General features: G+C 48.3%; 1 protein-coding gene across 1 annotated transcript in view; it reads left to right on the plus strand.

Annotated features, from left to right (window-relative positions):
- The window catches only part of LOC146822857 (uncharacterized), a 127343-nt gene that overhangs the window by 56562 nt on the left and 52054 nt on the right, over positions 1 to 18727 (plus strand). Inside the window, exon 3 of the mRNA XM_085607029.1 lies at positions 13868 to 13979. Coding sequence (XP_085463155.1) covers positions 13868 to 13979 — 112 coding nt within the window. The remainder of the gene's footprint in view (positions 1 to 13867; positions 13980 to 18727) is intronic.

Below are 18727 nucleotides of genomic sequence, written 5' to 3' on the forward strand. Positions count from 1 at the left end.
TCAATGGAGGTGTGGTGCCACCTCTTTATGGAGAAGATCTGGCCATGAGCTCAAATTTTAATAAAGTGTGACAGTTCTAGAAAGAGGATCTCACCTTTGTGCAAGTGCATTTTTTAAGATAGGGTATCAATTTTCAAAGACGAATAAAGGGCCTTTCCAGTTCAAAGCTCCGTCGGCTTTACACAGAGCCCCAAACTGATAATCCGGATATATCTTGGACTAATGTAGGTTCCATTGGGCCGGTGACAGATGATCAAGACTCCCTGCTCCTTTCACAAGACATTGCAATGTTTTAAACCAATTGAATTTTATGACTGAGCTTGTTGGAGCTAAAAAGCTACATACCGGTTTTTTTGTTAAGGTGTATGATGCAAATGGATAATGATGTGTATATGTGTGTGTGTGTATGTGTGTCTGTGTGTATTTGTGTGTAGATTAGATAGATAGATAGATAGATAGATAGATAGATAGATAGATAGATAGATAGATAGATAGATAGATAGATAGATAGATAGATAGATAGATAGATAGATAGATAGATAGATAGATAGATAGATAGATAGATAGATAGATAGATAGATAGATAGATAGATAGATAGATAGATAGATAGATAGATAGATAGATAGATAGATAGATAGATAGATAGATAGATAGATAGATAGATAGATAGATCAGACTTTCCGTGGGAAGATCGTTTTTTGTTTCACTAATACATTTTGTACCCTTTGAAGAATGTTTATGAAAATTCACAAAATCCTCAAAAAAGTCAATTCACCTCTGCTCCTTCCTGGAAACGTTCAGATTGATTCATCAGTAAGTAACAAATAAAACGTAACTCTTGTGGGCAGAAATGAGGGCAAGCCCACTCATTCCCTCCAGATACTCAAACCCATTAGGTGGGTAACACCCTACAATACACACCTTCTGCCTTGTACAGAATTCTTCATGGAGAGTCCACTCGATCTAGATATGGTTTCCATGGCCATGCTCCTATTCAGCTCAGCCTTTGTGCTGTACTGAACACTTTGCGAGTAGCCGATCTCTTGTGGGCAATCAATCAGATTTGAGTGGGAAGCCACTGCTTGGACTTTGCTCTGTAGATAATTCCTTACGCTACGGACATGCCAGTCTCTTTAGACTGTGACCGTGAAGCAGGTTGATGCTTACTGAAACTTCCTTTGGTATGAAACCCCCAGACTATGTATTGCCCTGATCATTTTTCATATGTCCTTTAGAGTTAGAGGTTGTGGTGCTTTATATATGTATATATATGTGTATATATATATATATATATATATATATATATATATATATATATATATATATATATATATATATATATATATATATATATATACATATATATATATATATCCCTTTTTCTCAGCCCCCGCTTGACGTATCACTTTCCAGACAGCAGTTGAGGTGGGCGGTAAACTAGTTTTGAAAATTTCGCGAAGATTCGTCAAATAGTGCAAATGTTATTGGCAAAACAAAAAGTGCTCTTCCTCTGGAAACTACATCCTAACTATAACTACCTACTGGCGACCGCCAGTAGGTTATCTATGTCTATATCTTTAAATTTTGAACCCAAGTTCTGGACACAAGCCAGCTGTTTTGCAGGAGCATTGAAAGGGGAAGGTCCCACCTTGCACTTTCAGAAGTTCTCATTCCTGTCAAGTATCATCACCTTTTTTTTTTTCAAAATGGTAAATGTCCTTACCCTACTCCTTTGCCCACTGGCCACTTTTTCTGGTTTAGCCTACTCTCTCCCTACCTTTCACCTGCATGCCTGGAGTTTGGTCTACAAACCTCTTAATTAATAATGTGTTTAGTTTGCCATAGCAGCAGCCTTTTACTGTCCCAAGTGGGTTATGGGTTGTGGCATGTCATAGCTCCATGGTGTTTATGTGCATGCTTGGGAGTCTATGTGCTGTGTGAATGATGTCCTGTGTGAGCAAATGGTGTTTGCAGCATAAGATGGCAGTTCCATTTCTGGTGGACTATGTCCTTGTGGGCGTGACAAATTGCATGTAGAACTCCTCTGAAAAGTCTTCAAGCCCATCTCCTAGAGTTGTTGGAATCCAAATCTGTATCCTGTCACATTCGGGCTCAGCTGTTTATGTAAACAACTGAAAAAGAATTGAGCAAACCATTTGACTGTTTGGGAAGTCATGTTTTGAAGTCTGCCTGTGAGACCGGCCTCACGGCGTATGCCCTCCCGATCATCCAGCCAACCTGCAACCACCCCCAAGACACGGCATCTCCGACTCCGGCCGCCCCAGCCACACAGACCCGAGGGCCGGCCAGAGCCCCCGACAGACTCGACACCCTACCACGCATGTCCGACCGAGGGAGCGGGAACCCCCGAGCCAGACCAAGAGGCGCCAGCCCGGTCACACCTCGGATCGCCTTCCCCCGGGAGGACTCGATCGGCCACCAGGCCCCTGGGGAGCAGGCGCCTCGCCTGCCGAGCGTCTGGGGTCCCTCCCAGACCCACCTGAAAAGACCAAAGAAACGAGCGGCAGGAAATCCCGCCGAACCCCCTCAGTCACCAAAGGCCCCTCTCTGCGAGGACTCCGGACTTCAAAGGGCAGGGGGAGTATAATAGGGGGTGCCGGAGGAACGAATGGCAGAGAAGACCTGGAACCATCGAAGCCTGCTGACGCTGTCGCGGCTCCCGAATACCGAACCACCTGGGCCTGCTGAGTGACTCGCGGCCCCCAGCCATTGAACCATTTGAGCCCTGCTGACGAGATCGCGGCTCCCGAACTCCGAACCACCTGGGCCTGCTGAGTGACTCGCGGCCCCCAGCCATTGAACCATCTGAGCCCTGCTGACGAGATCGCGGCTCCCGAACTCCGACTACCTGTGCCTGCTGAGTGACTCGCGGCTCTCCCCTCGAGGACGAATTGGCAAGAGATCGCCCAGAGAAACAACACCCTCCAGCTCGAGGATTGTGAGCTATCCGCAGGGTACTTTGCAGAGACACTACTTTCAAAGACTGTCCCGCTACCCCCATTCCCCTACCACCGATTTGTAGTATCTTGTGCCGCTGATGTACTACTATCACCTTGGATCATAAAGATCCCTTGAAACCTTCGATAAAAGAACCTATCGTCCTACAAAGAATACGTGTGGTGTCACTCTGTTCGTAGTGTAAGCTCAGGGTGTGCGCGCCTGGTTCGGCCTACTTGGGAGAGGTGGGTCAAAGGGGTGGGCAAGACGTGTATCGAACGCCCCTCCGGCGAACGCCTTTCCAACATTTGGTGGCAGACGACGGGATCCGAGCCGACACCGAAAGAGAGCGTGCAGTGAACGACTGACGCACTACCAAACAGAGATGGAAGGAGAAACCTCCCTGGGTGCCGCAGGTACCGAAATGAGTTCGACGTTCCGAGAGGATCAATTGGACTATTATACGCATAGAGAATTAAAACAATTTTGCAAAGACCTTGGAATCGCTACCACCGGATTAAGCACAAAGGAAGACTTACAGAAAGTATTGAAGACCTGGGTCGAGACGGGGGCGCCCCCGACCCAAACAGAAGGAGACTCCGCCCATGAACCACAAAGCATCCCGGTGAGAAACAGCGGGCCAGAGGGGAACCTGTCCCCCGAGGAACTAGCAGACCGAGAGAGAGGCCGCAACCACGAACTTGAACTGGCCAAGCTGAAAATCGAGGGAGAAATAAAACTGGCCGAGAAAAAGTTAGCCGTCGAGCAGTTACGGCTACAAGGGGAACTCGAGGAAAAGAGACGCCAAAGAGAGCACGACGAAAAGAAACTCCAGCTGGAACATGAACGCAGCCTGAAAGAGATCGAGTTGAGGGCTAAAAGCGAAGAGTCACGACCTTCCGGGAATCTACCATCCGCTCCCACCGTGGAAGCCAAAGTCCACATCCCCAAGGATGTGGTAAAGGAGTATTACAAAAACGACGATATCCAGCAGTGGTTTAAGGCCTACGAAGTCGCCATGACCTCTCACCGAGTCCCGCAGAAGGATTGGGGGGCTGGCCTATGGGGCCGGTTCTTAAGCGAAGGAAGAGATACCCTGCTGGATCTGCCCTCCACGGTCATGAACTCCTACAGCCACATGAAAGAAGCCCTCGTGGGCCGGTATGGACTCACCCCCGAGATGTACCGGCAACGGTTCCGAGATTGCAAAAAGATACCGGGCACCACATGGGTAGAATACGTGAACTTTTACAGCCGGGCCTTGGACGGGTGGATCAAGGGCAGCAAGGTCTCCACCTTCGAAGAGCTGTTTGATCTAATCGCCTGGGAACATTTAGCGGCCAATTGCTTTGTAGAACTGCGCCAACATCTCCTGGACAGTAAACTCACCGACCCTCGAAAGCTGGCCGCCGAGGCTGACCGTTGGGTGAACACCCGGGCCACCCGAGGCCCCGTGGGAGACTACGGTCGCCACAGTCAAGGACCCCCCCGCCAGAGGGGCGGAGGAAACCACGGCCGACCGAGAGACTTCCCAGGGGGGCCCACGCACAGCCCTCCCAGCAGCCCACCAGCGGCAGGTCCAGCCCCGTCCCCAGCCAGCACCGGAGCCCCGGGGCGGCTAGTGCCACGAACCAGGATCACCTGCTTCCGCTGCCAACAGCCCGGACACTACGCCAATGACCCCCAGTGTCCCCAGTATCAACGAACCGCAATGACCAACCCCCCGGCCCGGCAGATGGCCTCCGTGGTCCTAGGGGAAGAGATAGAGGACTCGGAAGAGTGGGAACCAGCTGCCATGGCCCTGGTTTCCCTTGGTGATCGAGAAATGGTCCCCGGGACACCCTTGCCCGCCAACACGAAGAAGTACCGACAGCAGGTGACCATCAACGGCCACCGAGTCGAGGGCCTCCGCGATACCGGGGCAAGTGTCACCGCGGTCCACCGCAACCTAATCTCTGAAGACCAGATCCTACCCGGTGCCCTCTGTCCGGTCATATCCTCCGACAATTCCGAGAGCCTCTGCCAGATGGCTCTGGTGCCTTTCGAGTGGGGAGGAGTCTCCGGAGAATTGAAGGTAGCCGTCCGAACATCACAGCCCGTAGACTGCCTCCTGGCCAACGACCTTGAGAGTTCCCCGTGGGGGCAAGTGGAACGAAGAGCCCATCTCGAGATGATGGGCCTACCCGAATGGGTCTGCGCCACCACGCGCTCCATGACCGTGCGATTGCCTCTCTCCGAGGGCGGTGAGGCCCTCCCACCGAACACTGTCCCCGAGAACCGGGACACCCTACCAGAAACGGACAACCCTCCTTCAGAGGGAGAAGAAGACACTAACCCGGGAGAAGGGCCGGAACCTTCCGCCCCTGAGGCACTGACTGAGCTTGGAGAACTGCCCGAGATGGCCCAGTGGCGCTGTGAGGGAGGGCCCTCCCGTGAAGAGTTCTGCCAGGAACAGGCCACCTGCCCTTCCCTCGTGGGACTCCGACAACAAGCCGAAGCCCAGACCGCCGGTGACCGGACCGGAACCCACTGGGTCTATTGGGACAATAGCCTCCTATACAGCGAACAAAAGTCAGCCGAGCTAGGCGCAGCCCGAGTACTGGTAGTACCCCTGCGCTTCCGAAGCCTCCTCCTGGGCCTGGCCCACGATGTACCCTTGGCAGGACACTTAGGCCAAGACAAAACATATCAGCGATTAGTTACCCACTTCTATTGGCCCAAGATGCGAGCAAATGTAGAAGTCCACTGTAAATCCTGCCTCACGTGCCAGGGCAGTGGGAAAAGTGGCGGAAAGCGCAAGGCTCCATTACAACCCTTTCCCGTTGTGAGTACCCCGTTTGAGCGGGTCAGCATCGACATCGTGGGACCCCTGGATCCGAAGACCGCCCAGGGCCACAGATTCATCCTCGTCCTGGTGGACCATGCCACCCGCTACCCCGAGGCCATTCCCCTCCGCACCGTGACGGCTCTCGTGGTGGGCCGGGCTCTCGTGGGGATCTTCTCCCGTGTCGGATTCCCTCGCGAGGTTGTGAGTGATCGCGGCACTAACTTCATATCCCGCTACATGAAGTCCCTGTGGCTGCAGTGCGGAGTAACATATAAGTTCACGACCCCCTACCACCCCCAGGGCAACGGCCTGGTGGAACGCTTCAACCGAACCCTGAAGGGGATGATCCTGTGCCTCGAGGAGCCCCTGCGCCGAAGATGGGATGTCCTCCTCCCTTGCCTCCTGTTCGCGTACCGGGAAGTTCCCCAAAAGTCCCTGGGGTTCAGCCCATTCGAACTACTATACGGACACCCCGTCCGGGGGCCCCTGAGCCTGGTCAAAGAGAGCTGGGAGACAAGCCCCCGGGGGACCCCCCCTGATGTGTTCCGCTACATCCTGGCGCTCCGCAACCAGACCCGGAAGTTCAGAGAACTCGCAGAGGCTAACCTCGAGGCCAGCCAAGAAGAAATGAAGCGCTGGTATGACCAGAACGCAACTCTGGTCGAGTTCCAGCCGGGCCAGCAGGTTTGGGTCATGGCCCCGGTGAAACCCTGCGCCCTACAGGACAAATGGACTGGCCCCTTCAAGGTGATCGAGCGGAAGAGTCAGGTCACGTACCTGATCGATGTACAGTCCCCACGGAACCCCCTCCGGGTTCTCCACGTGAACCGTCTCAAGCCCCACTTTGTGAGAACGGAGTTGAGTTTGCTACTGGCCACCGATGATGGGGCGGAAGAAGACACTGAACCCCTGCCCGACCCCCTGTGCGCTAAAGAACTGGATGGTTCCGTGGAGGGAGTGAAACTGTCAACCACCCTCACTCCCCAACAGTCCGACGACTGTCGCCAGCTGCTCAGACAATTCGTAGACCTCTTCTCCCTCATCCCAAGGGTCACCGACTGGTGTGTCCACGACGTGGACACCGGCGACAGCCCACCTGTGAGACACCGAGCCTACCGGGTGCCTGACCAGGTCCGCACCTGCATCAAGACCGAAGTACAGAAGATGTTAACCCTTGGAGTGATCGAACCCTCCGATAGCCCCTGGGCCAGCCCGGTAGTCCTGGTCCCGAAAGCGGCCGCCCCTGGGGTCGCCCCCGAACTAAGATTCTGTGTGGACTACCGGGGGCTCAATGCGGTCACCCGAGCGGACGCTCATCCTATTCCCCGCGCCGACGAGCTCATCGACCGCCTTGGGGCCGCACGTTTCCTCAGCACCTTCGACCTGACCTGCGGTTACTGGCAGATTGCGCTCACGGAGGGAGCAAAAGAACGCTCCGCCTTCTCCACACCCGACGGACACTACCGCTTCTGGGTCATGCCGTTCGGGATGAAAAATGCCCCAGCCACTTTCCAGCGGTTGGTAAACAAGGTCCTGGCCGGACTCGAGGAGTTCAGCGCAGCGTACCTTGACGACATAGCCGTATTCAGCTCTCAATGGCACGAGCATCTCCAGCACCTCCGGCAAATACTGCTGGCCCTGCGCCAAGCCGGCCTAACAGTGAAGGCCAGCAAATGCCAGCTCGGGCAAGGCTCCGTGGTCTACCTGGGGCATCAGGTGGGCAGCGGGCAGGTCGCCCCCCTCCAACCAAAGATCGACGCCATCAAGTCCTGGGAGCCCCCCACCACTCAGACGGAAGTCCGGGCCTTCCTGGGCCTCACAGGATACTACCGGCGGTTCATTAAAAACTATGGTAGCCTCGCAGGGCCTCTCACGGAGTTGACCTCCAAAAAGCTCCCGAAGAAGGTGCAGTGGACCCCCCCGTGCCAGCAGGCGTTTGACGCCTTGAAAACCGCCATGTGCACCGCGCCAGTACTCAAGGCCCCCGACTACTCCCAAGAGTTTGTGGTCCAGACCGACGCATCCGAACACGGCATCGGAGCCGTCCTCTCGCAGTTCAACGACAAGGGCATAGATCAGCCCATAGCCTTCATCAGCCGAAGGCTGCTGCCTCGAGAACAGCGTTGGAGTACCATAGAACAAGAGACCTTCGCCGTAGTCTGGGCCCTCAAGAAACTACGGCCCTACTTGTTCGGAACCCACTTCCGAGTGCAGACGGACCACCGGCCCTTGCGGTGGCTGATGCAGATGAGGGGAGAGAACCCCAAGCTATTACGATGGTCAATCTCCCTCCAAGGGATGGACTTCACTGTCGAGCATCGTCCCGGGACGGATCATGCCAATGCCGACGGCCTGTCCCGGTTCTTCCGCTTCGGCGAGGAGAACCCCCCAGTGGATGGGTAGTTCTCCACGCCTTTCAGCTGGGGGGGACGCGTGTGAGACCGGCCTCACGGCGTATGCCCTCCCGATCATCCAGCCAACCTGCAACCACCCCCAAGACACGGCATCTCCGACTCCGGCCGCCCCAGCCACACAGACCCGAGGGCCGGCCAGAGCCCCCGACAGACTCGACACCCTACCACGCATGTCCGGCCGAGGGAGCGGGAACCCCCGAGCCAGACCAAGAGGCGCCAGCCCGGTCACACCTCGGATCGCCTTCCCCCGGGAGGACTCGATCGGCCACCAGGCCCCTGGGGAGCAGGCGCCTCGCCTGCCGAGCGTCTGGGGTCCCTCCCAGACCCACCTGAAAAGACCAAAGAAACGAGCGGCAGGAAATCCCGCCGAACCCCCTCAGTCACCAAAGGCCCCTCTCTGCGAGGACTTCAAAGGGCAGGGGGAGTATAATAGGGGGTGCCGGAGGAACGAATGGCAGAGAAGACCTGGAACCATCGAAGCCTGCTGACGCTGTCGCGGCTCCCGAATACCGAACCACCTGGGCCTGCTGAGTGACTTGCGGCCCCCAGCCATTGAACCATCTGAGCCCTGCTGACGAGATCGCGGCTCCCGAACTCCGAACCACCTGGGCCTGCTGAGTGACTCGCAGCCCCCAGCCATTGAACCATCTGAGCCCTGCTGACGAGATCGCGGCTCCCGAACTCCGACTACCTGTGCCTGCTGAGTGACTCGCGGCTCTCCCCTCGAGGACGAATTGGCAAGAGATCGCCCAGAGAAACAACACCCTTCAGCTCGAGGATTGTGAGCTATCCGCAGGGTACTTTGCAGAGACACTACATTCAAAGACTGTCCCGCTACCCCCATTCCCCTACCACCGATTTGTAGTATCTTGTGCCGCTGATGTACTACTTACACCTTGGATCATAAAGATCCCTTGAAACCTTCGATAAAAGAACCTATCGTCCTACAAAGAATACGTGTGGTGTCACTCTGTTCGTAGTGTAAGCTCAGGGTGTGCGCGCCTGGTTCGGCCTACTAGGGAGAGGTGGGTCAAAGGGGTGGGCAAGACGTGTATCGAACCCCCCTCCGGCGAACGCCTTTCCAACACTGCCTAGTTATAGCTTTTTCATGCTCAATATGCTTGGCATGTGCCTGCCACAATGTACATCCCTGCTACCATGTCTAAATTCCATCCCATAGTGTTGCGCTTGGAGCTGGCTGGCACTAGGAGAGACTGTGCACATGACCTGTGTCTTTCAAATACACATTTACTCAACCATTAGTATTTCCTAAACGGCTGACATAATATGGAGCTGAAATGCTGGTAAGTGCCTCAAACTCAACAGTCAAGGTGTGAAGGGAGTGGATTTTTATACCTCAAAGCTAAGCATTTTAATACTTTTCCATCGCAATTGGGTTACCCTACTTATAGGAATAACCTACTTTGTAGGAAACATCTACAAATCTGGCTATTTACTTAATCTATTTAACTGTTTGCAGTTCTACTCATGTCTGTTACATTTCTCTTCTTGGACGGAGATATCTTTGTTATGGTATGTGTATGTATGTGTAGCACACAACCCACCCAAAAGGAAATCCTGGTGCTGAAGCAGCAGCTGTATGGGCCAAACCAGAGTCGGTCTTCAGTTTCTTGCAGAATTCTAGCACTGAGAAAGTGGCTCTGATGTGCAGGGGCAGGTCGTTCTAGGTTTTAGGAGTGAGGTAGGAGAAGGCACAACCACTGGATCCGGTTCTGCCTGCGCTGGGGGTGGGTGAGTAGGAGTCCAGCTAAGAATAGGTGTCTTGTAAGTTTGTGGACGTTTATGTGGTTTTGAGGTATGAGGGGCCAATGTTGTAAGGCTTTATCTGTGTGCATGGAAGTTTGAATTGTACTCATTTGTGGACTGGGAGCAGTGGAGCTCTTTGAGGTGTGGGGTGTTGTGAGTGCGGGTTGGGAGTTTAGCAGTGGGCCTTGCTGCTCAGTTCTGTATGGTCTGGAGTCTTCTGCTCTGCTGAGTGTTGATTCCAGCATAAAGGGGCTCATTTATGAGCCCCTGCGTCACTTTTGCGCCGCCGGTGCGTCACTTTTTGTGACGCACCAGTGGCATAAAACATGCACCATGTTGCGCCATATTTACAAAGTGACGCATCTAGGTAGATGCGTCACTTTGTAAACCCCTGCGCCACATTATACCTGCGCCAGGTATAATGTATGCAAGGGGGGCGTTTTGACGCAACAAAGAGTCGTAGAAGTGACGCAGTGAAATCTACGAGATTTCACTGCGCCACTTCTAGTGTGCAAATGCGTCAATTTCTTGCGCCTGCCTCACAGCAGGCGTAAGACTGACGCAGGCCCTTTCACATGGGGCTTGCCCCATGTGAAAGGACACATTGCTGGAGTTGCGTCACTTTTGTGACACACTCCAGCGATGCGTCACTTTTGCGCCTACAGATACGTCAGAAATACTGACGTATCTGTGACTCCTTGCGACATGATGCGTCATACTGTAAATATGACGCATCACTGGAGTCGCAGGGAGGGCGCAGTGAAAAGTGGCGCATCACTGTTTTCACGCAGTGATGCGTCACTTTTCATAAATGAGGCCCAAAGTGTTTTGCCATAGTACACCTTGCTGGTGATGAGGGCTTGAGAGACGGATCTGCGAGTGTTGATGTGGAGCCATCCGAACACCTTCTTGAGTATCTTAAGTGTGTGGAAGCAGAACACGGAGACTGTGTTCACTTAGCCAGTCATCATGAGCTGTTTGTACTTTGTGTGGGCTGCTGGGATGAGTGAGTGTCCGGGTTTGGATGACCATCAGGGTCTGTATTACAGAAAGTTTCCCAGGGGTACAAAGGGCTTGTTATCCCACTTTATGCCCTCTGGGCACGTTGGTACTAGAGAAGGGCCCACAGAGACTTGTGCAGCCCTTTCTTTAAAACTGATAGCACTGGTACACATCTAGCCTCAGTGCTATCATGAGAGGGTATTTCCTAATATTCATGGGGCGTGGTCCCATGCAAATGAGGGAATCACTTTGCCTTTGTGCCTGCACCGTATTGCAGATGCAGGTGCAGAGGCAAACATGCCGTTAGGGGGTGCACTGAAAATGCACCGCAAAAAGGAGGTGCACTATCAGTGTGCTTACTGAGGACAATTCTCTAGATAGGAAAAATGGTGTCCCATGGACCCACCAGAGATTCCCCTGCAGATGGGTGCAATTACTCACTGCATCCACCTGCAGGGGGATCTTTATTACCTCCTTCACAGAGAAACACGGAATAGCTTTGAAGTACCCACTCTGTCTTTTACTGCATGCGCTGCCCCCAGGGGAGCACAAGTTCGGAGCTGCCCTGAGGGCAGCACATTCATTATAATAGGGCATTTCTCCACCTGTTTGCAGCCAGCACACCTGTTTAAAAGTGCGCCATGGAGCAAGTTAGGGAAGTGTGCCCTATTTATAATATCTGCCCTGGTGGAGTGCCAGAGTGAGGTGTCTTTGTGCAAGGTTTATTACTTCTGTCTTATCTATGTTGAACTTGAGGCAGTTGGTTTTCATCCATCTAGTCACTTCAATCATGCAGATGGATAAATTGATCCGGGTGTTTCGTGTCTTGTTGGAGACGGAGAGGGAGAGTATGAGATGGTGTCACCAGTGCAAGGTATGATGCTGATTCCGAGGGCATGGATGATGCTGGCAAGTGGGCTCATGTAAGTGTTGAATTGCGTGGGCCTGAGTGAGGATCCTTGTGGAACTGTACAGATGAGGTTGACAGTGTCCGAGGTGTAGGCGAGCAGGCTGACTGACACAAGGTCAGAAAGCAGCAAATCCATTGGAGTGCGGGACCGTTGGTTCCAGATTCATGCAGTCGTTGAATGAGGATGTGGGACACAGTGTCGAAGGCTGCGGAAAGGTCCAGTAGTTTGAGGGCCATCATGACCTCCAAACAAATGGCATCTGTGGCAGCAATTAGAGTGATCTCTGTAATGTGGTTAGGCCTGAATCCGGATTGTGTGGTGTTGAAGAGGTGGTTGTCAATGAGGTGGGTGGAAATGCGACTGTTTATCATCTTTTCCATGACTTTTATCGGGTAGAATAGCATGAAGATAGGACAATAGTTGGCTAGTGTCTTTGGATCAGCTGAGGGTCTCTTGAGATGAGGGAGCACTGTGATGTGTTTCCAGGTATCTGGGAAAGTGGCTGTAAGTAATTCGCAAACAGGGTGAGGGCCACACTGATCGGGTCCAGTCCTTTGAAGAAGACGTAGTGATGGCAGTGGTCAGAGGGTTCTCTGGAGTGTATGGACTACATGTGCATTTTGGTTTCTTGTGTGGTGATGGTTGGACAGGTGGTCCTCTGAGTGTTGGTTGAGATGGGCACTAGGACTGCAAGAGTGGAAGGGTCTGTTTGGGGCGGGAAGTTGTCATAGATGCTGGTGATCCTGCTGCTGAAAAATACTTGGTGCATAGGTCCTTAGAACTCAATTTCAAGACTGGTGTGTACTTTACATGATAATTTAACTATTTGTTTTTAAATGTATTTATGATTTATTGACAATCAACAAAGAAGATATTGTATCCTTTGTCATGTTGCTACAAAACATTACAGAACATTACAAACCTTATATATTATATGCTCCAGCAAAAAAAACATATCCGTGCACATAAGGATGAAAGGGTGGCCATTATGCCTTGGCATATCTTGTGTCACCATGGTTTCCAGTCAAAGGAAAAATCTTTTTTTTATTATCAAGATACAGACAGTAAGGAATATGGCACTTGACTGGGTATGCTAAGCCATTCTGATTACAGAAAAGGGTGCTGTCAGAAAAGCCCATGAATATAAGAATGTGGAGTACACCAACAGTGTGATTCAGGAAAGACAGAGGAAACATAGGAACTCTACAAAAAATAAATATACTAAATGTGCTTTGTTGCCATTTGGAACATGACCCAGTGAGCTAAAAATGAAGGAAGAAGAGGGGAGGGATGAGGGGAAGGGATATGTATATAGGAGTCAGTCCTGATTTTCAATTATCATTCTTTTCAGACCTCTGTTGATGTAAAACTCTAGGTACTAAAGTGCTCAGATTTCCACTGCATCCTATAATACACAATGATGGATTTATTTGCGACATGGGACAGTGCCACACTCTTGTCCCCGTTGACTTTATAGCCTAATAGTTCTGAGAAGTTAGCATGTGTATATATCAAACACATTTGGCATGGTTCTGGACTACCTGAATCCAATTTGGGCACCCCTGAATTAAATGGATCAAAGGTCATCCATAATTAATTTGAAAAATAACTGTTGCTTTCATATTTATGTTTGTTATATCTAGTCAATGAAAAGGTAAACATACAAGTCTCGCTATTGCATGTATAAAGTCTCAGTAGCCATCACACGCATGTCCATTTGAGATGTTTGTTGATATCAATAATTAATAAGAACAGTGCTGAGTAATAAGTAAAGAGTGAAGTGTGCCATTTAACACTACTTAAATAACAAGTGTTGCAGACCTGTGTATTAGGGCAAACTGAACACTTTTTAATTGAATTTTAATATCCATTGGAAATTCTTTTAAACTATGTGAAAATTCTAGAATTTAGATGTAATTTGCCTTTGATGCAAATACCGCATCCATGAACAAAAGTATTAATGACTGCTTGTTATTGTTTTGTCCAGCTGACTCTGATTGCTACTGGGCCATTGACTAATCTGGCTATGGCGGTGAGAATGGATCCATCCTTTCCAAGCAAACTTAAAGATTTATATATTATGGGAGGAAATATGGAATGTAAGTACCTTCAATGCTTTACGTAACACTATTGTAAGTGGTCAGAGGTGACACTAACATGACCAGTTCTCCCCCAATTTCCAAGAATCTGAGTACTTGGTTACCAATACTGATAATTCTGCTTTAAACTCGGAACATCCTTCAAGTTTTTTTTATTTGTTGTATTATTTGTATAGGAAATATGCTACACTTCAGACTTAAAGTGCTGAAGATCCCTTTACACAGTGATGGTACAGCAGTAAAGATGCACAGCTATTAAGTATTGTTAATGTTTTGAACTTAATACAAAGTATTGTTTATGTATACAAACAAACCATACCTGTAGCTCAGCAGGCTACTGTACCCTATTCCTCATCACACACATGTATACATGTTCAAAAGAGTTACAAAATTCTTTTAATCGGCGAACCTCCAAATTGAGCTCAATCATATAGCTTTTAGCAAAGAATTTAAAACCTGTTTCCTCATGTAGTTGAATTCAAATGTTATTAAAGTTCATCATTGCGTTACAAAATCTGAGTACTTTACTCCTTATAATTCCATTCATGATTTTTGGGAATAAAAATCCTAAAACTCTCCATGTCATAAACTTATGTAAGGATGATTAATAATTGTCCTTTGCCAACAGATGTTTTGCAACACTTGTTGCTTTCTCAGGGTTAAAAGCAACTTCAAACATAAATAAAATAAATATTTGGTAACTCCAAAATTGCACCAATGCTTTTTGTTAAATATATATCAGAATCATTTATTTAATAGCAACGTTTTATTCATAATAGATAGTTTTAGATAGATCTCTTCCCTCTATTCATATGTGCACCCCATGAAGGTAGAACAGGCTTTTCTAGCCATTCTATTGAATACAGTCCCAAGCACAAGTCAAAAAACTATATAAAATACAATCTAGTTAGAAACCCCAAATATGAGATAATTCTGCATTTCTAATAGATTTCAGAATTAGATATTCTTTTACATTTCATGATATGTCAAATTTGTCTATCAATCTTATACACACCCTAAATGACCTGATCATAGAATTTTCCATGTAAATGTTCCTTTCATTCACAGTTGAGGCATTAGTCTGGTAATATGGCAAGACAACATACAATTTCAACAGCTCCTAGGGTTGAAAAGTGTATAATTCAAATCAACAAACATGTAAGCACATTCCCAATGTGAACTCGACGCGACTCAACATAGAGTGTTAATACATAAACCAATACCAATCAATAATCGATAAGCAATTTACAAACAATAATCACCAAACCAAAACAATATAACCATCATACTGCTACCAGAAAAACTGATGCAGCGCGGAATCTTGGGTAACGGGAAAACAGAACAAGGCCCGTACCTATTATCCTCCCTTCGTCACAGGCCAAATATCACATTAACACATTCATTCCTACAATCAGTGGTGGGGCCCATAACACCAACATTCACACTTCACTTCTCACTGGCCTGCACTTACAGGAGAGATGAATGTTCCAAGTGCTGACATGAAAGGAATACCTTATAAACTATAGAGAAAAATGTATTTACACATTTATACACTAATATCCTTCCCCTACAGTTCTCAGTCCTAAACATCAAGATACTCCACCCACGTGATCAATGGATCATTTAGTTGGATTAGTAAGGTGATTTAGACCAGCTAAAAACACTTTTGATACCTTGATCTTTACCTCCCTTAATAAATGATAAAACACATTTTCTTGTTAATCAATATTTGTTTATCTAATTATTGCAAGGATTTTACTTTCATCTATTAAATTTTATTAAATCGCAGAACATCATATTTACCTAATCTGGCTATTAGTCGTCCTCTAAGTCAGGAGATATAGTCATCAATCAGTCAGAATTCGAAAGTTCTTCATGCGGCACGCTACAGTCCCAAAGATGGTCAAGGACCAGAGACGTGCAAGCGTCTATCAGTGCCCATAGATTTTAGGAAGTCCTCAATTCATCAAAGAAATGGGCAGCATTCAGTCCGTCAAAGGTTCAGGAACACAGCAGTCATGTAGCGTCACCGTCGTCTCCGTCACTAAAGGAAATGATATATAGCAAGATTGAATTTTCTCTCTATTCTAGCGTCCTTTTTATAATAAAGTAACGTCAAAATGAAACACTTTTGCAGGATTTGGGCTTCTCTCATTGGTCGATTGAGATCGTCCGGTGAGGTTTCACACAGTTCAGGGGATTATGTCATCCAACATGATCTTTCCGGTTCCTTGTGTCTGTCCTTTGTTAGTGTACTTGGCGGGCTTCCCACAGTGACCTTGCTTGAGCACAGTGAGACTAGGGTCATGTCGAGGCCACAGGAACAAGTCGTGGCGCAGGCGCACTTTGCCCAAAACCTCGTGGAATGGTGGCCATCGCATCGAGTTAGTCGGTGGCCATCTTGGCTTTTAGGCCCAATGGACAACTTAAGCGAAACAAACGCAAAAGAGTAATTAATACATAGAAATAATGAATAAACTGTTAAACCCTCCCTAATTCCCCTATGTGCTTGTAATTATCTAGCGTATAGCGACAATTAAAGCGTTCATATTCACCCATTGATGTCATCTGGTGCGACATTACGAAAACATCCAGCGGCAAAGTGAGCAAGGGACTCACGTCTGAGCATACCCTGCCAACTTATGGCGAACAAAGCAAAAACCAAAGGAAATGATAGACGGAGTGTTGAACATTGCAAGCACTCACCCCCAGTCAACTGATCTGGGTTTAATCCATCACCGTTTTTTAGCCCACTCTGCCACCCCAGTTCAGACATGGCCATATGCAAATCAGTCTGACCCTGTGCCTCATGGGAACAGCCCAGCCCAAACTGCCAAGCCATGTCTTCCCTGGACCGGAAACAAGCTTCCCAGGACCGGCATAATAGACAGAGCCACTGACTTTAGAACTGGGGGAGCAGGTTCACGTCTTGGCGCCATCTCAACAACCTGTGATTCTCTACAAATCACGGAATTTTCAAATGCCTATAACAGAAAATGAATATGTCCTTGTGTAAAAAAATGTTTGCTCGTGTAAAGTGCTCCAGTGCCATTGGTTCGTGTTTGTGCTATATGAAACTGCAAAATCGAAAATAATAATAATTTTCTGTTTTATTAATTTGATATCTGTGCAAATTCAAGCAGTAAATGCAAGACACTCCTGTGCAAGACACGCATGTGGCTTTTATGAACTTAAAAAAATTAATTTTGCACGTAACTTGATTTTTAGTAAAGATAACTGGGCTTTCTTTTCCGCTGCACCACTATTCATTCGATTGGGGGTATCTATCCCCTTTCACTTGTGCTCTTTGTTCGTTTTTTCCCCACTGTCCATTGTTTCCCAACTGCCACACTCCTCCCTCACCTTGCTTCTTGGCTTCAAAAGGACCATGTTTACAGGAAAGGCAATGGGTCAGAAAGATATTTTTTTCAGACAGAATGCTGCATTTTTTCCCACACTTGATTCAGGTAATGAACCACACAATATAAATGAAAACCGTCAGAGATATAGCTTCTCTTTACACTCTGTGCTCATCTTCTTAAACAATGTACCTGAAAGGAATGGCAGTATTGATTGAGAGGAGACGGTGTGGCATAATGGGCAGAGCCACTGACGTTTGAACTTGGGTACCTGGTTCAAGTCTCGGCCCCATCTCAAAATTCTATGATTCTCTGCAAATCACGTAATTTCCTCATGCCTAGAACAAAAAAATGAATATGTCCTTGTGTAATTTCATTTTTGGTCATGTTAAGTGCTCCAGTGTTCCAGTGCCTTCGGTGCGTGTTTGTGGTATATGAAACTGCAAAAAAGAAAATAATAGTCCTTCTCTGTTTTATTAATTTGATATCTGTGCCAATTCAAGCAGTAACTGCAAGGCCCTCCTTTGCAAGACACGCATGTGGCTTTTATGAACTTAAAAAACATACCTTGTGCATGTGACCTTATTTTTAGTGAAGATAACTGGGCTTTCGTTTCCACTGAACCACCGATCATACAATTGGGGGTATCCCCTTCCGCTTGTGTTCTTAGTTCGTTTTTCCCCCACGGACCATTGTTTCCCATCCCCCACACTCCTCCCTCACCTTGCTCCCAGCTACTAAATTATCATATTTACAGGAAAGGCAACGCCCAAGCGTCAGAAACATATTTGCACAAACAGAATGTTTTTTTTCCCTTTCATACTTGATGCAGGAAAAGTACTGCACAATACAAGTTTAAACTGCCTGAGATGTGGCTTCGCTTTGCACTCCATGCTCGTCTTCTTCACTAACAGTTTCCTTGAGAGGAATGGTGTTCCTCATTAAGAGATGATGTGGCGTAATGGGCAGCAGGTCCAGATGACCAAATAGGCAAATTAGGCACCACCCAATGGGCCTCCTTCCTTTGAAGTATTAGGCGACAACGGATCAAAATAATATTGATTTGATCATGAAAGAAAATTACAATCAAGCTTTCTTAAATATTGTTCCCAAAAGATAGAAAACAATCAATGAACTCAAAGAACGGAAATCTTTACATTAAAGGCTCTATAGAGTAAATGATGACCTTAATGTAGACCAGGATATGACAATGTTTGTTGGGGCTCTTCAACGATTCCCTCACTATTACCAACAGTTCCTCTCAACTCTTCGTAGTCCCTCTCTCGCGTGCATTTCATTTGCTTTATGGCCCTTCTCATGCCAGTTTAAGGTGTTGGAGCACTGTACATCACACACACATAGACAATAAATCATACGTGTGTAAATCAC

This window comes from Triturus cristatus, chromosome 5_2 (assembly GCF_964204655.1).
Source record: "Triturus cristatus chromosome 5_2, aTriCri1.1, whole genome shotgun sequence".
Taxonomy (NCBI): Eukaryota; Metazoa; Chordata; class Amphibia; order Caudata; family Salamandridae; genus Triturus; species Triturus cristatus.